This window comes from Chaetodon auriga, chromosome 1 (genome assembly GCF_051107435.1).
Source record: "Chaetodon auriga isolate fChaAug3 chromosome 1, fChaAug3.hap1, whole genome shotgun sequence".
Lineage (NCBI taxonomy): Eukaryota > Metazoa > Chordata > Actinopteri > Chaetodontiformes > Chaetodontidae > Chaetodon > Chaetodon auriga.
In genome coordinates this window covers 32,597,663-32,618,134 of record NC_135074.1, presented here as the reverse complement: position 1 = coordinate 32,618,134, position 20,472 = coordinate 32,597,663, and the positions used below count along the sequence as shown (strand labels likewise).

Genomic DNA, 20,472 nt, shown 5'->3' with positions numbered 1-20,472 from the left:
TGAGTTCAAGTTAAAGCGTTTGATGCTGCTCACACACATCACACACATCACTGATATGTCAGTAATAATAAAACAATATTTTAACTCTAGAATAATATTTAATGACAAGAAGCTGCATAACGAGTACTTTTACCTTTGATACTTTAAGTTTGATGATGATAGTGAATTAAAACTTAATACTTTGTAAAATTTACTAAAATTTATTTTAAAAATTACCTCAGGTATTTTACACACACACACACACACACACACACACACACAGACACACAGTAAATAGCATCTGTTGTTTGTGAGTAACTGATGACCTGATTTCCAAAAAGCATAAAGACGACAGATTTCTGTTATTTCTGTCCTCAGTTTGAAGGTAAAATGAAGTGAAAACGTCCTGCAGTGAAAGTTTTGTCGTCTTTCATTCAACTCGTTTCTCTGTTTGTGTGACTGCACTGTTCAGCTGGATTAGCTTGTTTATTAGCATTAGCTTGTGCTCCGTCCTCATCCAGACCGAACAGCAAGTCAACCTGGACCGAGTCACCTGGCAGTGCGTGTTTTCACCTGGCGGCGCGTGTTGTTACCTGGTGGCCCGTGTTGTCACCTGGCGGTGCGTGTTGTCACCTGGTGGCCCGTGTTGTCACCTGGTGGCGCGTGTTGTCACCTGGCGGTGCATGTTGTCACCTGGTGGCCCGTGTTGTCACCTGGTGGCCCGTGTTGTCACCTGGCGGTGCATGTTGTCACCTGGTGGCCCGTGTTGTCACCTGGCGGTGCGTGTTGTCACCTGGTGGCCCGTGTTGTCACCTGGTGGCACGTGTTGTCACCTCATGGCGCATGTTGTCACCTGGTGGCCCGTGTTGTCACCTGGCGGCGCGTGTTGTCACCTGCGGCCCGTGTTGTCACCTGGTGGCCCGTGTTGTCACCTGGCGGCGCGTGTTGTCACCTGGCGGCACGTGTTGTCACCTGGTGGCCCGTGTTGTCACCTGGTGGCCCATGTTGTCACCTGGCGGTGCGTGTTGTCACATGGCGGCATGTGTTGTCACCTGGTGGCGCGTGTTGTCACATGGCGGCCCGTGTTGTCACATGGCGGCCCGTGTTGTCACCTGGCGGTGCGTGTTGTCACCTGGCGGCGCGTGTTGTCACCTGGCGGCGCGTGTTGTCACCTGGTGGCCCGTGTTGTCACCTGCGGCCCGTGTTGTCATCTGGCAGCGCGTGTTGTCACCTGGCGGCCCGTGTTGTCACCTGGCGGCCCGTGTCGTCACCTGGCGGCGCGTGTTGTCACCTGGCGGCGCATGCATCACATCCAGCCTGCAGAATAATCCAGAATTCAGAAAATGTGTGCATCAAAGTCTCGAGAGGCGTCACTTTGGGTTTATTTTCATTGGCTAACTGTTGTATTGACTGTTTCAGTGTTTCTGATGCTTCCTGGATCCTGAAGAGGAGCTTTAGTTTTGTATTGAGCTCTGAGAGCTTTTTCTAGTTCTCATTATGGACTTGACATGTTTGGTGGTCTGCTCACACTGATACAGACTCATAGAAAACATTAATGTTGTAAGAAAGTGGAAATATGAAATAACAGTGTCATGTTGTCATGATCTATAAACTGAAGTGAACCCATGTATGTGGAGATCATTCGCTGTGAGTCTGTCTGTGCTTTACTGTGGCTGATTTCTGTGGTTGACATCGTTGTATAATGACAACAAAGCCTCGAAGAGTACTTAGAATTTTGCATTGTGGTATTTCTACTTTCTCCAAAGTAAAGGCTGGAAGTACTTCCTCCACACCTGCAGGACACACAGACACAGACACACACACAGACACACACACACACACACAGACAAACACACACACACGCACACTCAGACACACACACACACACACACACACAGACACACACACACACACACACACACACACACACACACACACACACACACACACACACACAGACAAACACACACAAACACACACACACACAGACCACTGCAGATCACTCACAGCCTCTCTGTCTTCACTTTCTGTCGCAGCTAATCTGAGCTGAGTGTCAGAGCAACTCGCTCACTTTAACTCTCGGATGTGTCTGGATTTTGTTTGGTGGATTTAAAAGCCTTTTTCTCTTCGGAGGTGAAAATATCTAAAAATGGTGAATAATTTCTGTCCTTTCTCACTTCAGTTCAGAGGTGGACGATCAGCAGATATTTGCTGTTGAGCCCTTTGACCCCTCCAAGTTTCCACCAGAGGGAAACTACAGCTTATTCCAGTAAGTCTGACTGTGTTGGACTCTTGTTACTGACGCTGCTGTTCCAACTTGACCTGATTCCAACGAGGCTGAGACACCGAGGAGGACATCAGTGAAACAGAAAGTGATCAGCTGATCTGATCCTCTCTGACACAGACTGACCTGAAATCAGCTCAAAATCAATATATTTCATGTTTTTCATTGATTTCTGTAAATATCTGCTTATTGTGAATCTGATGCAGCAACACGTTTCACAGACTAAAGATGTGGAACGCTCCAAAAACACCTGTTTGGATCATTCCACAGGTAAACAGGCTGATTGGTAACAGGTGAGAGGATCACGATTGGGTATGAAAGGATGGAGCGAGGTTCACCACTTTGTGAACACATGATGGATGAAGGAGATGAACACATGGACTCAGAGACACTTCAGAAAACTGAAAACGTCTGGAATCACTGCTGTATTTTATTAGAATCAGTAAAACCATTTATGAAAATAAACCACAGTGTGTGTCTCCAGTTCTCCTAAACTGGACTGAGACTGATGGCAGTTTCCAATTAATTGAACAGCTTCTTTTAAATATAAACCAAAATGATGAAGCCAGTCTTCACACTAGATTTGAACACAGGGACCCAAAGTTTTTGCAGCCTTAGCTGATTTGTACATAAATTACTACAAACATTCAAACGTGGAGGTTTTGGCTCCATTGCTTCATTTGATTTAATGGCTTTAAAACAATCTTTTTGTGTGATTCTTGTGTAGTTTTGTGATATCTGTATTGATTGGGGAATATTTCTTTTGTATCATCTGTTTGATTTTGTTTGTCTGCAGCTCAGTGATTTTTTTCCTGATTCAATAAAATCTAAGAAATGTGGGAATTTCAAAGAGAAGCTCAGACTTTTTGATTATTTAAAGACTCATCAACAGACGTTTTCGGTTTACAATATTGAATAAGAATAAACACAAGAGAGACAAACTGTTGTGAGATGTTTGGAGGCTGTAAACTGACAGGAAGCAGGAAGTAAGATCACTGATAAGCTTTAAGCCGTCAATCAAACCAGGTCAGAGCTGCTGGCAGTGTGGGCTGAAGAAGAGACAGAGCATACCAGAGAGTGATGATGCTGCAGTCCGGACCAACCTGAGTCACAACACGACTGTAAACCAGGTCAGGCTCTGCAACACGCTCACATCCTGCATCACGTGACCGACGCTGCAGAGCACCTCAGCAAATGTCAGAAACAGCAGAGGACAGAGGGGGCGACCGTGAGGCCTGCAGGGGCCCACAGTGACCAGGACAATGCCACGGCGCCGTCAGCTTCTCCTGCTGCGTCACAACTTAAGGTGACGTGATGTGAGGTCAGAGTGACGAAGCGAGGTTATCTCAGCTCAAGTTCACTTCCAATCAAATCCGAGCATCCCACAGGCTGAGCGTCCCACAGGCTGAGGCTGAGCATCTCACACACAGAGCATCTCACAGGCTGAGCGTCTCACAGGCTGAGCGTTTCACACGCAGAGCATCTCACAGGCTGAGCGTCTCACAGGCTGAGCGTCTCACACGCAGAGCGTCTCACAGGCTGAGTGTCTCACAGGCAGAGCGTCTCACAGCCTGAGCTTCTCACAGGCTGAGCGTCCCACAGGTTGAGCGTCTCACAGGCTGAGCGTCTCACAGGCTGAGCGTCCCACAGGCTGAGCGTCTCACAGACTGAGGCTGAGATTCTCACAGGCTGAGGCTGAGCGTCCCAAAGGCTGAGCGTCTCACACGCAGAGCGTCTCATAGGCTGAGCGTCTCACGGGCTGAGCGTCTCACAGGCTGAGCGTCTCACACGCAGAGCGTCTCACAGGCCGAGGGTCTCACAGGCTGAGTGTCTCACAGGTCAAGCGTCTCACAGGTCGAGCGTCTCACAGGTTGAGCGTCTCACAGCCTGAGCTTCTCACAGGCTGAGCGTCTCACAGGCAGAGCGTCTCACAGGCTGAGAGTCTCACAGGCAGAGCGTCTCACAGGCTGAGCGTCTCACAGCCTGAGCTTCTCACAGGCTGAGTGTCTCACAGGCAGTGAAAACTCAAATAAATCAAATAAGTCAAACAAATGAAAAACAGAAGTGGTATTTATTTCACCTCTGTTTGTGAACATGAATCTCTGTACGACCTTCTTCTTAAAGCAGGGTCTACTCAAGAGACTTTCAAATAAACAAAAAACATTTAATTGATTGATATTTTCACTTTCTTACCACATTAATATTGATTTTATGAGTCCATATCAGGCCGTCAGAGCTCAATATGAAGCCCAAAGCTCAGCCATCAATCAATGAGTCCTGATCTCAACTAAAACTCTTCTTCAGGATCCAGGAAGCATCAAAAACACTCAGTTTGAGACTCAGTAGAACAGTGCCATTGTCCTTTCAGCCCTCTGATTGTTGTTCTTTTACATATTTTTCTCAGGCAGGACGAGGCTGATCAGCTGAGAGCGATGCCTCTGTGAACGTTTCTTCATTGTGACACCTGAGAGGTTTTTTTTAAGTTTATATCTTACATAATACTCAAAGTACTAAAAGTAACAAGTTTCATTTACTTTTCTTCACAGAACTGAATGACATGCTGAGTCTCATACTGACTGTATGTTTCTAAAAAGGTTTTCTTGCAGCCCTTAAAATCATGAAGGTCTCATGAACCCCCTGGGAAGCTTTGCTGACCCCTAGAGAGGGTCAGGACCCCCAGGTTGGAAACCAGTGGATTAGACCTTCATCTGTTTATTCATCGTGGTCATTATCATAGAGTGCTGTGAGTCAATGCTCTGCAGGACTTCTTGAAAATGAAAATTATTGTGTGTTTTTTTGTTTTTTGTTTGTTTTAATTGACGAATGGGACGTCTTCAGGGTTCTTCTTTTATCCAACAGCCCCAAAACAGATCATGAAATGCAACAAAAAAGCATCAAATTCTCACTATGGAGAATCTGGAATGATTATTATTATTTTTTTAACTAGATAAATGATTGATTATCAAAATAAGTGCTAGTTCATTTTCTGCTCCACCAATCCTTCAGCTTTTGCTCCAGTTCATCTCAAAGCTGCTGGATGAGGCCGAAGTCAAGTCTTCTTTGGTCACACTGTCATGATGAAACAGGAGAGACAAACTGAAGCTGAAGGCTGGAAAAACATGATGGCCTAAAATATGATTTTAAGGATTTTAAGATTTCTCTGGATTCAAACAAACCATAAAAAACAGACCAGAAACGCAGTAAAATGCGAGGACGCCTGCTGCATGTCGGCTAACAAACGACTGCTGATGTTTGTGATCTTCACAGCAATGAGAAAATGCAGATTTATAACTCGATGCTTTCAGGTGCAGCTCGTGCTGTTGAGGACAAGTTGACCTAGAAAATCTGCTGCAACTTTCATGTGCAGAATGATTAAACCTCAACATCGACCGCAGAAGTGGGTCGACCATCAGGCCTCATCGCGCAGGTCTGGCCTGTGTGGTTTAGCGAGGAGGATCAAAGACAGACAGAAGAAAGAAAGGTGGTGACATCATCAGAGGAGGTCTGACAGCAGCGCTGACTCTGACGCTCCGATCAGGATAAATGTCAGAGCTTCACCCGAAGTCCAGCACAACACCAGAGAAGGAGAACGAGACCGCCTGAGCGGAGGATCTGCACTTCAGCCAGTACCATCAGACCTCCAGGTTACACCTTCTGACCTGAACCTCCAGCAGAGCCTGAGGACCCGAAAGACGAGGACGGTCTGAAAGATCCGCAGAAGACCAAGAACCCAGACCTATAGAAGAACCAGAAAGGACGACAAGGACATTCAAAGCAGCCGAGTCCAAACTGTCAACATGTCTTCAACACCAAACTCCTCCAAAGTGACGGTAAGAGCAGCTCAAATTAGGTCGTCCTTCAGCAGCTCTGATCTTCATCACTGTGCCTGAAAAGACCAGGACCAGATTTAACAGCACAAACACATCAGACAGAGACAAGTCAGTTAATGAGAAGGTTAAAACAGAGAAATGAACCAGGAATTATAAACTCAGCTTATTATGAATAATCGCCTGGAAGGTGATTGGCTGAAGTCTCTGGTGGCAGCTGCATCAAAAGTCAATGAACTCGGTTGCTATGGAAACAAGAAAAAACAATGAAATGCTCAATAACTAATTTTTTCATTTAACCACTTTGGATCTAAACCCTTGAATACTGTTAATGGTTTCATTTATATTAGTTTATCAAATGTATTTAATTCATGTTTCTGAAGGCGTTTTGTCAGAGAGTAAACAATAGAGAGCAGACAGGAAGTGAGACAAACATGCAAAAACATTCTGATGATATTAAATCATGTTATGATATTTTAACTGTAACTCTTCTAAACTTTCTTCATATATTTTGATAATATTAATGACCATATTTACTTACACTGTATAATTACTTCACATGACGTGAAAGTCCAGTTTTCATATTTTAAACATTAAACTTCACATGTGAAATGTCCAAAAATGCTGGTTTGTGAGTTCATCAAATGTAAAATTCTGATCTAATATTTGTAATTTCTTACATTTCACATTGAAATTATATCATTTCTTACTGACTGAACGCTCACTTCTCCTCCTCTTCCTCAGGCTGTCTGTGTGGTTGCGATGATGATGATGATGATGATGATGACAGAGGCAGCAGCCATGCCTAAAGCAGGCGGCCAGTTGAAACATTCAGTGAGGGGACACAGGAAGTCCTCTGATGGCGCGGCGGTAGAAACGGTCCCCCTGCAACTTGACCCCAACGCTTTTGCCCTGACCGGAAACATCAGGCCGCTGGAGAACGCCTCCATCTCCCCGTGGACGTACAAGTGAGGAAACACACACACACACACACACACACACACACACACACACACACTTCATGAGCTAACAGAAAAACAGCGGGTTGGTCCTTTAATCATACAACTTACAGATGAAGTGATATTTATAGTTTTTGTCCCCTCTGTCTCTCCGTCCTCAGTGTCTCCTATGATGAGTCTCTGTTCCCTCCAAGACTGTCGGAGGCTCGTTGTTTGCTGCAAGGCTGTCTGGACTCGCAGGGCCAAGAGGACCAGAACCTGCGGTCCAGACCCATCATGCGCCAGGTCCTGCTGCTGCGCCGGGTCAGGTCAGCGGGGGCGGGGTCAGGGGCGGAGCACAGCTACCACTTCCGGCTGGAGTCCCGCCTCGTCGCTGTGGGCTGCACCTGTGTCCGACCCATCATCCAGCACCAACAGTGAAGACCAGCAGAGACCGGACCGGATCCTGGGTCAGTCTGACACAGACTGAAGCTTCTGTATGGATGACCAGTGCCGCCAGAAAAGAGAAAAAAAATATAGAAAGGAAAAACCCAAAAATGTATGTTTTAATTTTAAGGTTGTAGGCAAAGAGGCAGAAGTTACTCGGGATGTGGTAAAAGTATGGATTCCAGATTCAGAGTACTCAACTGATGAAACAGATTTTGAAATGTTCTGAAGCGCTCATTGTAAGTTAGAATTAATAATATGTCAAGATTCAGATTTCACAGCTTCTGATTTCTATTTCAGGTCATGTAAGGATGTTTTTCTTCAGTAAATCTGGATATTTATTTATGTTGCCCTCATGCTGCTTTGTGATCCACTCAATTTAATTTCTTTGTTTACATTTTTCATTTGTCTCTAAAAACAACTACACACTGGAGCTAAATTTAAAAAAGCCAACAGATTATTAGTGGATGTGTTTCATGTCTTGTGTTGTATTTATGGTTTTAGCAAACTTACGTTTTATTTAAGCGTTTTGATCTTCAGCAGGTATTTATTGGTTAATTAATATTAATGTTAATGTATTTATAGTTCAGAGGATGACTCAATAAAAAACTGAACAAAGAAGTAAAGTGTCATTGTTTTATTCTTGAATTTAAAATATAATGTGATTTCTGTACATCATCATCATCATCATCGTCATCGTCATCATCATCGTCTCACCCTGACTCCTTTACAATGACGTTGCCAGGGAAACAGACTGGCACACACACAAACACACCACTGTAGCTGTAAACAATGTACACAATCGATTATCAGTTATTCTTCAGTGAGATTCATTCATTCATTCGGTTCGCAGATTGTTGGACAGGTGAGCTTCCTCTGATGTCGCTAACGTTAGCCACATGAGCCGTCTAGCTGTTTGTTGATGTAACACAGCAAAACCTCATTTGCTGCGTCCTCTCAGGACGTCCAGCAGGACTTTCCTCGTGCCGTGTCGTCTCAGTTTAACTTCAGATGGCTGCGGAAATGCTAGCATGCTAACTAACGTTGCATTGAGAAATATGAGACAGATCCATAAGTAGAATCAGAAAAGTTAAACCTGGGGGCTGTGAAGGCAGAGCTGCAGTACTCAAATTACTTATTAGTGTCAATCTGCAGTGTGTTTGGACTTTGGACTTGTTCCGGTTTTGAGGGTGTTGTACTTGGACTTGTCTGCTCTAACTCAGGCTGCCCTCTGTGAGCTTGTCTTGGTTTGGTTGGTGTTTTGAACCGGACTTGCTCTGGGTCTCGTGGGTGTGTCAGTCTTCTAGCTGTTTTGACTCTGACTCGTCTGTCTTGTTGGTATTTTGTCTTGGACTCAGTCTCACTAATCTTGCCTATAACCATCTTTGGTCTTGATGAAGTCCAGCTGACTTTTTTTTTGCCTTTCCTGGTATTGATCTTGACCTGCACTAGGACTCGGTCTTGACTCAAAACGAACCAGACTTGGCTTAAGTGTTCCTGACTGCACCCCTGAGAGAAAGAGGCTTGTTTGCTGAGTTTGCTGTACTTTCCTGCAGCTGCCACTAGGCGTCACTAAAGAGCCACGTCTAACCGATCAAACCTTTCCTGCTGTAATTCTGCAAACTGTCCAGTAGATGGAGCTGTTTAACTCTATGCAGGCAGCAGAGACTCCTCCATGTGGCGTGCAGAAGTCCAGCCTGTGTGTTTCTCTGAGGGATCACGAAGAAGAAGAAGTCTGAGCATTTCCTCTGGGTTCGGGTCCAGTTTCTGGTTTGGTTGAGTCGGGTACAGCTTTGATGCGACGTCGTGAAGAAGTGGAATCCTTTGATGTGCACACAATCACACATGAACACGTTGGCACTGCTGGCATGGCAACAAAGCACAGTAAAACTGCTGTGAACCATCTAATGAAAACTGAATCTGCAGCGTCCTTCAGTTTCACAAGTTTGATCTGGTTAAGAAGAGGCCTGGTTGCACAGAGGAGCTCGAGCAGGTGAACTCGCCATCAGTCCTCCCCCTCTTTTTCTTCTTCTCTCACTCTTTTCAGAGTGTCTTCCTGTCAGCCTCCCAGTCGGAGAAGCGCCACGTCGTCGGCGCATCAATCCTCCAAAATGGCTTCCAAATAAAGTTCAGCTTGTGTTGTGATCAGGCCATCAAGACACCTGCGAGGAGAAGGGAGAGGGTGCAGTTAGCACTTTGCTAGCACATGCTAACTCAAACACACAGAAGACCAACAGGACCTTCAGTTTTCTCTTGATTCAGGAAAGAATCTGTCTGCAGGATTTTTCAGGATAGTGAAGCAATGACTGCATTTACACACTGTACGACCAGAAGTATGTGGATGTTTCCTTGTTTGAGTCACTTAATTTAAGTAAAGGGAAATCTTAAAGCTACATCTTAAAAAATAAATAAATTGGGACCCATTTTAACTATATTCATAACAAAATCAGACTAATGATGCAGATGTCTGTCTAAAAACTTCAAAGTGAGATCTACAAATCTGTGGTTTTGTCTTCATATTTTGTCTCGTCTACCCAGAATCCCTCCTGCTCCTCCAGCTGGTCCTCACCTCCACACTGTGCTTGTCCTGAAAGACACAAACATCACAGACTCCTGTCAGTGACTCATTTTCCTGAAACAGAATCTGAATCTGCTCAGTGAATCAAAGTGAAAGGTTAAAGGTTAAACCTGCGTCCTCACCTCCTCCTGCAGCCGCTCCTGCGAAGCGTTCAGGTGCATCTGCCGCTGCTCCTTGTCGGCGTCGGCTCGGTGCTCCTGGCGCTCTTTGGTCAGAGCTTTCTGAGCGACTTCACGCTCGTGCTCCCTCCTCTCGGCCAGGTGCTTCAGCAGCTCCGCCTCCTGACACTAGAGGGAGACAACGGGAGGATTTACAGTCTGCTTCTACCTACCTGGTTTTGGTGCTTTTCTAACAGAATTGTCTCAATTGCGAGACGATCAGTTGAGTTAGAGCTCTTGTTTCTTGGTTGTCTTATTTTTTCACAGCATCATTTTTTAATTGACCTCCTCATGATGTCACATCTAATCTGATCCGGGCTCTGTTCGTTTGATTTGAGTGCCAATAAAATACCAAAATACCTTCTCCGGTCAAACTACGTGGCAGACAGCTGACAAACAGAAATCTGGCTAAAAGAGTGCTGCAGCCAAAATGTTCTTGGATTGTTATAAAGGCAGATACTCGTCACTCATAACACTATAAAATAAGTTAAGGGGTTCCTCAGGGATCGATTTTAGGTCCACACCTTTTTTGTCTGTACGTCTGTCAGTGTGAGCATGTTAGCTTGTTGATGTTAATTTAGCTGAAAGCACCACTGAGCCTTTGTGCAGATTCCTGAAGCTGCTGCTCGGCTGCAGATTCTTCGTCTTGTTCTATTACCGGTGCATCAAATCACTTTGTATAACGTGACAGGTGTCACTCCTAGTGAGAATCACCATCAGCTGTGACCTTAACACAACAATGAAAATCTCTCCACTGCTGTTGCCCCAGTTTTCCTTGCACACACCTTCCTCCTCTCTTGGGCGGCGTCCAGTTTCTTCTGGATCTCCTCCAGAGAGGGTTTCTGGCGAGGCGGCGTGGTCGCCTTCAGCTCGGGGCCGCCGTCGAAGGTGGGCGGCTTCAGGATGACCTCGAAGGCCTGGCCGCTCGCCCGCTTGCTCAGCTCGATCACCTCCATGTCCCGGATGTTGCACAGATTCAAGTCCACCACGCCTGCTGCAGGAAGAGCGCAAGACCATTAAGAAACCACAGTGTGATGAAGAGCTCTTCTGCACCAGGAAACAACTGTGACTCTAATAACTGATGATTTTTAGGATTTGAATAGTGTTTATGTGGGTTTGATCTGGGTGCTCCACTTTCCTCAGACTGAATGCAGTTACTAGACACGTTCTCACCCAGTGCATGCTGGGATAGGCTGACCCACATCAGTAGGATTCATCTTCTGGAGATCAGTACCAGATTTCACTGTGATTCATCTAACAGTGACACTTAAATCTAATAAAGTGCTACGATCAGTAATATGAACTTTGTGTCTGTTTACACATAGTTCAGTTCTGTGAAACATCTAATTTCAACAAAAGTTCCTGCTTCATTGACGGGAACACATCACATCTTTTACTTTTCTTTCCTGTCAAAACTCTTTGAAACTTGTCTTTCTTATGTTGTTTCGCTTTCAGAATAAATCCTGCTAATCTGAATCCTGATGATCAACCAACATCTCTTGATTTGTCACAGCAGGAAAACATGAATGCCGGCTCTGTTCCAGCACTGCTCCATAATCAATTATTAGGGGTAATGATCTCTAAAGGATTAAGGAGTGTTGCTGACCTTCTTTCTTATCGACTGCGGTGTCTCTGGGTGCAGGAAGGATGCAGGAACAGAAGAGAGACACCAGGGGGAGCTCTCGCATCTTCTCTCTGTATGCTGGAACATTCAGAGACAGAAAGATTCAGTCAGATGAAAAACAATCACACAACCGAAAAACGCTAAAAAAAAACGGCACCAAAAAGCCTGCAGGAAGAGTTTTACCTGCTAGAGTCATTCTGCTTCTGCTGCTTTCTGTCAAAGACACTGTGGTGAGGTAGAGTCTGTTCCTGAGGAGAGACGAAGAGCATCATTAAAACAGGTCCAGCAGAATCAGTGAGAGTCAGTACAGTGAAATTACTCTCAGGTGTGAAGAGAAACCTGCAGAGGAACAACAAGCTGAAGCTCGTTAAGCTGTTTTAGGATCAGTGTTGCCCTGGGTAATGCCTCTCAGGCATGACACGCTGAGCATCTCCTGCAGGAGGAGCCTCAGAGAAAGTCTGCCTGTCAGGCTAAACTCAGGGATCAAAGGGCGCCTCATGATTAAAACAGTGACAAGAGTGAAGGAACAAAAAGAGGAAAAATCAGGTCAGAACGTAAAGATGAAGGAGAAAAAGAGGAAGAACGAGGAGAAACTGAGGTTTTGACGTTGTGCAGTTTGAAGTTTGCAGTTGTGTTTTAAACTTCTTTGTCGTTTGGTTTCCAGAGAAAAACGTCATTTTTCATCTTTAATGCGTCTCTTCTGCAGTTCTGTCTGTTTCGTGCAGCTGCATGACAGAAACACACATCTTAAATGTGATGTGGTTCAGAGGAGACGGAGCTCATGCACGTCCTAAAACTCAGCATCCTTTTGTTTTAAAGGTCAGGTTTTAGCCGACTGTTGAGTCGAGTCATTCCCATAAATATGAGTATGAGCTGTTTGTGAGTCAGCCGCTGTGACTTCAGCAGATTAAAATAATTCATCCAAAGTGTGAAGACTGAATCAGCAGCACGACAGGATTCAACCTCCTGATGTTACAGATCCTCCAGCTGCTGCACAAACGCTCCAACTGAAGCTCAGCAGCTCTGAACAGCTGCAGCTTTTTCATCATGTTCACTGCATTAAAACTCTCAGAAGCATTAACCTGAAAACAGAGCAAGATGTCTGCTGCCTGCAACAACACTCCAGCTGCAGTTTAAGATGATTTTCTATCACTTACTCATCAAAGTATGTTTTACATGAATTGTTTCATCTCTGCAATATCAAAACACGGCCAGATGAGCAAGTTTAGTTTACCTCCTAAAATCTAAACTGAAACTCTTCAGTCTGAAGCTCAAAGAGATTCAGATCACAAAGAGAGAAAAGCAGCAAACACAAACCAGAAAAGACCAATTTGATGTCAAACGTGTCCCCTGTTCTCTAATCAATCACCCTGCAAGGGCTACTGCTTAAAACTTTGTGCGTGCGTGTGTGTGTGTGTGTGTGTGTGTGTGTGTGTGTGTGTGTGTGTGTGTGTGCAGGGACTAAGCGATGATGTCATTGTTGCCAGTAAGCGCATCAGCTTCTGCAGAGACGAGCGAGTCGAGCATGCAGCTTCAACATGAAACTGATCAAGAAGACGAAGAAAAGCAGAAAAGATGCAGGAAGAGACAGAAAGAAAAGATCAAAGTGATGAAGAGGAAGTGAAGACGATGAAAGAAAGAGGAAGAAGAAAACAGGATCAGGGTGAAATCTGCTCTCCTCTATTCACGTTTCTGTTTAAAAGAGGCTGCAGCCGTCTGAGCTGCAAACACCAGAAAGCTCAAAAGACCACAAAATAACCTCAAACACATGAAGACATGAATATAATACAAGTGTGTGTGTGTGTGTGTGTGTGCAGTGTGTGTGCAGTGTGTGTGCAGTGTGTGTGCAGTGTGTACTCACCCTGCAGTGATGCTCGGTCTCTCTGTTCAGACTGAAGCTCTGCAGCTCAGCAGCATCAGCACCAAACAGCAGCCTGCTGCATGACATCACCCACGAGTGATCTGATTGGCCGACCGTGATACTGGGCCGCGATTGGTCCAGCAAGGCAGAGGGAGGAGGAGGAGGAGAAGGAGGAGGGGGCTCAGGGGAGTGGAGGTCGATTTCAGAGGAATCAAACAGCTCTTCATCAGAATCAGGAGGATTTAAGACACGAGGTGCAGCGAACAGGGTGGATGCTCTCCACCCTCTCACCTGTGAACGTGTGAATGAGCGAGTCCTCCATCACGGCCTGAGCAGCAGCAGAACGACGCTTCTGAACTGTGAACGGCGTCACATCACACTGTTCTCTGTGCGCAGGCGTCAGCCTCAAAGCTTCTTTCATCTGTGAGGGAATCAGAGCGCGTGCAGTAAAAAGGCTTCATGTGTCAAAGTGTCTCGAATCCAGATCAGATCCAGATCAAATCCAGGTTAAATCCAGGTCAAATCCAGGTCAAATCCAGATCAGATCCAGATCAGATCCAGATCAGATCCAGATCAAATCCAGGTCAAATCCAGATCAAATCCAGGTCAAATCCAGATCAGATCCAGATCAAATCCAGATCAAATCCAGATCAAATCCAGGTCAAATCCAGATCAGATCCATATCAAATCCAGGTCAAATCCAGATCAGATCCAGATCAAATCCAGATCAAATCCAGGTCAAATCCAGATCAGATCCATATCAAATCCAGGTCAAATCCAGATCAGATCCATATCAAATCCAGGTCAAATCCAGATCAGATCCAGATCAAATCCAGATCAAATCCAGATCAGATCCAGATCAAATCCAGATCAAATCCAGATCAAATCCAGATCAAATCCAGGTCAAATCCAGATCAAATCCAGATCAGATCCAGATCAGATCCAGATCAGATCCAGATCAAATCCAGATCAAATCCAGATCAAATCCAGATCAGATGCAGATCAAATCCAGGTCAAATCCAGATCAAATCCAGATTCAAAACACTTTCATTTGCAAACTGCTTTGAGTGATTTCTCCAAAATGAAGTTCAACCTGTGCAGCTGAACAACCATCAACCTTCAAACTCACAGAGCGTCACATGTTGCTCATGTTTTCATAGAAATCACCTTCACGACTTCAGCTGCTTATACTTCATGTCACTCACATGTATTTATATATTTTTGGATACAATGACTATTTACACTTCTGGTTAGATGTTAAACTGCATTTCATCGTCTCTGTGTGGCACTCTGATCTAATCTGATCTAATCTAATCTAATCTAATCTAATCTGATACACACACATGCACGCACACACACACACGCACACACACGCACGCACACAGACACAGACACAGACACACACACACGCACGCACGCACACACACACACACACGCACACACACACAGACACAGACACACACACACGCACGCACGCACGCACACACACACACACACACACACACACGTTCTGTCACTCTGTAGTTGAGTAAAATAAAGTCTGAAAACAGTGAAACATGAAGATGAACAGAGAAGTGAATCTGGTTTGATCCGGTTTGTTGGGCCGATGAGCTTCTGAGGAAATGTCAGCGCTAAATTTAAAGGCTGACAATGAGCTGTTACTCATCACACACACACACACACACACACAGATCTGGGCTCGTGTGTTAACGCCTCCGTCTGTTGCTCTGGTTCAGGGCCAAACTCGACTGTCTGTCACTTTTCATTGAAACACCAGAAAACACACAGAGGCCGAACAAGCACACAGACGCACGAAGACGAGTGAAGAAGCAGGTGAGTCGGTGAGAGGAGTCTCAGCTCACCGTCTCTGTCTGGTCTCTGTCTGTCCGGGTCATTCTGGGTGGGAGAAAGTGGATTTCTGCAGACCAGGTTTGGGTTTTCCATTCAGGTCTCGGCCGAGCATCAGAAACAGTCGATTGGTGTGTGATCAATAGCAGTGATTGACAGCTGTGCTGCTTTTGGAGAAACATCAGGAATATGTGAAACAATCAGCTGTTTGAATGTGAAGTGAGGACTCATGAGCTCTGAGTGGTTCATTTAAACACATCATGTGACTGTAGCGCCACCTGTGGGTGGAGCACCATCACTTTAGACTTTCTTTTTTTTGGTGTAAATGAAGGTTTTCATTCGAGATGACTCACGAAAACTCCGTCACCTGCTGAGGTTCAGCATCAACACCTTTACGTGACCAACATGACTACAGTTCCCATCATGCACCACAGCAGAACACAGCGTTCTCACTGTTCCTCCTCACACTGAACCAGATGATGTAATGCAGCTGCAGTGTGTGTGTGTGTTCTATCTTTGTGAGGACCGGTTTCAGCTCCACAGCCTCCGAGTGATGCTGAGCAGCCGAGTGTGTGTGTGTGTGTGTGTGTGTGTGTGTGTGTGTATGTGTGTGTGTGTGTGTGTGCGTGTGTGTTAGGTTACACATTACTGCAATGCCTCAGGTTTGTTTGTGTGTGTGTGTAGGTGGCAAGGTGAGTGAGAGGCTGCAAGGAGAGAGAGAAACCTCCACATCCCAACTGATGATGTCACCTGCAGCCAATCAGCTGCAAGCTCTCAAGGCACACTGTGTGTGTGTGTGTGTGTGTGTGTGTGTGTGTGTGTGTGTGTGTGTGTGCGTGTGTGTGTCTTTAAAGTCAAATCAGGATTCAGCAGAAATGACAACACATCTGCAGAATAATGTTTTTTTGAGGAGCTGGATGCAGATGTTTACAGCAGAACAGAAGTGAACAGAGGAGAACAGAGCAGAACAGAAGAGAACAGAGGAGAACAGAGCAGAGGTGTGACAGGCACAGGGACACCGGGGGTGAGGCTCTGGCTCTGCAGGATGCTTTCGAGGACAAACAGCAGCAGATTAACTGGAAGCGATGACATCATCTCTGAGTGCGGCCGATGATGTCACTGAGGATGAGGTCACTGCACTGAGCTCAACACAGTGATGTCATGAAAACCAAATAGAAAGAAAGTCATGAAGGTGATGATGGAGGCTGAGGAGAAACATTAGAGACATAAAGAACATCTGAGGTGTGTGCGTGTGTGTGTGTGTGTGTGTGTGCGTGTGTGTGAGTTCTCTGCAGTTCTTGTGTTTCATCGTCAGTCAGGCACAGCTGCACTCTGGTGCCCTGAGCTTTGCCTTCCAGGCTCTGCTGCCTTTCGCTGTTCATGCTTGTTTTTGAACAAATCGTCTGGTTGAATTGTAGAAATTATTGTGGCGTTCATCATCAGACACCTTGTCTGAAAAATATTTCCTGTTGACACTTTGCTGTCAGACCTACAGGCTGCAATGACATCAGAGAGGTCAAACAGGTACCACGCAGTACCTGTTCAGCGACGACGATGATTGGATGGCAGGAAAGCATATCCATGACGAGATAAAAAAACATTTTCAAGCTTCAACTCGTGATGAAAACTTCACAAAAACCAAGTTTGGTCTTTGTTGCACTGCAGCGATGCAACGAGAAAATGACACCTGGGATTAAGGCGACCTCAGCTAAAACAAAGTGACCAATCAGTGAGCTCACCTCATTAACATCAACCAATCATCACTGAACCTTCACCAACGTTTGCTGAACCAAAGCAAAGTCTGAACTCTGCTGTCCTGGACTCTGTCTCCAAACACCTGCAGATGGACTGTGTCAGGTACAAAACCAGTCCACCACCAGAACCAGTTACAGAGACCAGTAGAACCAGGCTTCTGACTGGAAGCTTGCTGGTTTGATTCCCAGACAGGCAGAACACTGGATTCAGTGATCCAGTCCAGACCAGTTCTTGGTCACATGTCCACATTAGTTTCTCTTTCTTCTTTCCTTCTATCTACAAATGATCCCAGTGACTGAACAGTTTTAATCTGGGAAATGAGCACTGGTCTCAGATCAGGAGTCAGCTTTGGCACAGGTGTCCTGAGCTGGCTGCACAGGTGTGACCGTAGAGTTCATTACTCCACTCAGAAAAAGCATCATGTGCGACAAACTGGACGAACAAATGTGAGCTGGAAGATTCATGTAGCTGTAGCTGCCAGTTAAAACCAGTTTAGACCAGTTTACCAGTGTGTGTGTGTGTGTGTGTGTGTGTGTGTGTGTGTGTGTGTGCTCAGCTTCAGCATGAATGAGCAGCCTGACTCTCAGCCAGCAGTCGTGTTTTATTTGTGTCGGCGAGGCGTCGTGACTCCCAGCGTTTCTGTTTCTAGATGTGTCTGCAGCCCACTGAGGAGGAGGAGGAGAGAGAGAGAGGAGAGAGGAGGAGGAGGGAGAGAGAGGAGAGAGAGAGAGAGAGAGAGAGAGAGAGAGAGAGAGAAGAGAGAGGAGGAGGAGGGAGAGGAGAGAGAGAGAGAGAAGAGAGAGGAGGAGGAGGGAGAGGAGAGAGAGAGAGAGAGAGAGGAGAGAGAGAGAAGAGAGAGGAGGAGGAGGGAGAGGAGAGAGAAGAGAGAGGAGAAGGAGGGAGAGGAGAGAGAGAGAGAGAGAGAGGAGAGAGAGAGAGAGAGAGGAGGAGGAGGAGGGGGAAAGAGAACAGACAACAGTGTGGGCTGAATGTCAGCGGAGGTGAGTCACTGCTGCTGCAGGTGGAGACTTCCAGAAACCCACCTGAGAGAAAGACAGATGGACAGACAGAAAGACAGGCAGACAGATGGACAGACACCACTGAACCAACAGTCCTCACTTGTCTTCCTGAAACTTCCAGACTTCACCTTCCAGCACGTTTTGTTTCAAGTGTTGCACATTGAAACTTTGTTGCACATTTTGTTCGTCCTGTTTGACATCTTGTATGAAACTTTACGCTCGGTGCAGGACAGACACTGATTGGCTGCAGTGACTCTGAACGTCCTGATGTCCACTTTCACTCCACACGCTCTGCTTCAGTGAATATTACTGAAGTCTTTCTTCGCCTCCGTCATGTCAAACCGATACTTTTGGGTGAGCTGCGCGTTGCTTTTGATGTCTGCTGTAAAAATCTGTTTTGATGATTAAAGCTCAATAATGAATAAACACAACGTTTGATGCTCCGCCTCAGCTGATCGGTGTTCATGCTGCATGCTGTGTCAAATGTTTGTGTGAAGACTTTGACATGTTTTCCTCAGAGACGCCGTCACGCTGAAGCTAACTGTTGAACATCACGGTAAAATATTGTTGCATGTTGCAGCTTTAATACTTGTGTTCAGTGGAACAAACCTGGAGAAACAGACCAGGAACAAAAGTGCTTCAGTGTTTGTGTCCACAGACTTTTGGCCATCAGTATTAGATTTTTTTTACGTTTCTGCAGCTTTTTCAAACAGACTCTGATTCCTCCTTTCAAGTATTTAAATACTTCAGCAAAAGTATGAATATCACACTGTGAAAGTCCCGCAGTGAAAATGTTACTTCAGGAAAAGCATGCAAGTATTGAAGTACTGCAGTAAAGTGTCCTCTGTGACTGTCCTCTTCTCTCATCATTCATGTCAAAGCAGGATTTCACTGTTGGAGATCCTGAGTTCACGTTGTGTTTTGTTTCTGAAGTGCAGTGAAGTAAAAAGCAGTTTTCCCTCTCAGGTGTGGAGGAGTGGTGAACACTGGAGTGAAGACTCTGGTTTGGATGTGTAGGACTGAGAGCTGGTGAGAAGCAGCGAGTGGAAAGTGACTCAGCTGCTCTTCAGTCCGACCACGCGGCCGGATTTCGGCGAGCGTGTAGGCGAGAGAACGAGTGTGTCGGCACAGAGCCGGCAGATGGTCGGCGGGCGGAGAATCTCAATCCATTCACAGAGCTCAGACATGAATGAAGACGAGCAGAAAGCCGCTCGAACGGCTTCTGTCAGGATCTGCAGAGACGGATCGATCGATGCATCAAAGCAGAACAAAGAAACGCTCCTTCATCAAAACGCTGCGTGGGAGTTCATCTTCTTCCATTCAGAGCCGCTCTGTCACTTCATCTGCCATCTCAGATGGAAACAGAGTGGACAAAATAACAGAAACACCTGTCAGTGTAACACAGTACAGCAGCTGCATCCACACCGAGAGCTTCAGCAGCAGCTGAACGTCTGCACCTTCATGGAGGAGGATTTAGTGCAGGACCTTCAGACAGGTGGACCTAATAACGTGGACACGTGGCTGAAGCTGCACAGAGCTTCTTTAGTGTCATGTTTTCTTCCCTGAACGCACCCTCAGATGCAGAAAGTCCTTCCTCAGCTCTCAGGAACTAACTGGTTTCAAATGAAGAGTCTGCACCATCAAACCTTAAACGTCTCAGCCAGAAAAGACTTCAGTGACGTCTGAATCTGTGGCTGAGACATCGATCACTGTCCAGTGAAGAGGAATCAGTTGGACAGGCTGAAAGATGAATCTGTTTCATTTCTGTCTGCACACACGGAGCATTCAGTTTATAATGAGAGGGACATAGCTGATTATGCTAAGCTAACTGATGCTATTTAATCATTTAGTCAAATGTGTAACTTGAAGTAAGGTGAATGTTCAGGTTGAATCATTATTAAACTGCATCCATCAGGTTTCAGCTCAGATCTGTTGAACAGACTCTCGTTGCCTCTTTTACTCTGAACAGGTCAGGTATTAGCATGCTAACGTTAGCGTGGGTCGGTTCAGAGTCAGGGCTGTGAGTATTTATAGGAACTCATCTCTGCAGAGGAAGCAGTTTGAACTTGATGAACACTGATGTTAGCATGAAGCTAAAATGAACGAGCGGCTCCTGAAGTCTGGATGTCAAACAGCAGCTTGATTAAAACAACC

The 20,472-nt window shown here is 45.6% G+C and overlaps 2 protein-coding genes across 5 annotated transcripts; one reads left to right on the top strand and one right to left on the bottom strand.

The window, feature by feature from the left end:
* The first annotated feature begins 5,241 nt into the window (after window positions 1–5,241).
* il17a/f1 (interleukin 17a/f1) lies at window positions 5,242–8,059 on the top strand. The gene is made up of 3 exons (XM_076735681.1): window positions 5,242–6,093; window positions 6,835–7,058; window positions 7,211–8,059. The coding sequence occupies exons 1-3, from the start codon at window positions 6,061–6,063 to the stop codon at window positions 7,467–7,469; spliced, it is 516 nt and encodes a 171-aa protein (XP_076591796.1). The 5' UTR covers window positions 5,242–6,060; the 3' UTR covers window positions 7,470–8,059.
* Window positions 8,060–8,097: 38 nt separating this feature from the next.
* stmn4l (stathmin-like 4, like) lies at window positions 8,098–14,121 on the bottom strand. 4 transcript variants are annotated; one of them, XM_076735693.1, is made up of 7 exons: window positions 13,697–13,757; window positions 12,019–12,083; window positions 11,818–11,913; window positions 10,997–11,205; window positions 10,176–10,340; window positions 10,045–10,062; window positions 8,098–9,637 (listed from the first exon to the last, which is right to left on the bottom strand). In XM_076735693.1, exons 2-7 carry the CDS (start codon window positions 12,029–12,031, stop codon window positions 9,629–9,631), a joined length of 510 nt encoding a protein of 169 aa, XP_076591808.1. In that variant the 5' UTR covers window positions 12,032–12,083; window positions 13,697–13,757; the 3' UTR covers window positions 8,098–9,628. The 4 variants fall into 4 exon arrangements, with proteins under 4 accessions (XP_076591808.1, XP_076591816.1, XP_076591824.1 ...); XM_076735701.1 differs by having other exon boundaries at window positions 10,997–11,202; XM_076735709.1 differs by lacking the exon at window positions 10,045–10,062 and having other exon boundaries at window positions 10,164–10,340; window positions 13,697–14,121.
* Window positions 14,122–20,472: the final 6,351 nt, after the last annotated feature.

Bases quoted from the DNA above. Each gene is read 5' to 3' on its own strand.
- stmn4l (XM_076735693.1), bottom strand. The intron at 11,206-11,817 runs GTCAGCAACACT...CTCTTCCTGCAG, and splicing joins CGCAGTCGATAAGAAAGAAG to CAGGCGTGGTGGACTTGAAT. The intron at 10,341-10,996 runs GTGTGTGCAAGG...GTCTCCCTCTAG, and splicing joins CCGCCCAAGAGAGGAGGAAG to TGTCAGGAGGCGGAGCTGCT.
- il17a/f1 (XM_076735681.1), top strand. From the start codon at position 6,061: ATGTCTTCAACACCAAACTCCTCCAAAGTGACG. The intron at 6,094-6,834 runs GTAAGAGCAGCT...CCTCTTCCTCAG, and splicing joins CAAACTCCTCCAAAGTGACG to GCTGTCTGTGTGGTTGCGAT. The intron at 7,059-7,210 runs GTGAGGAAACAC...CTCCGTCCTCAG, and splicing joins ATCTCCCCGTGGACGTACAA to TGTCTCCTATGATGAGTCTC.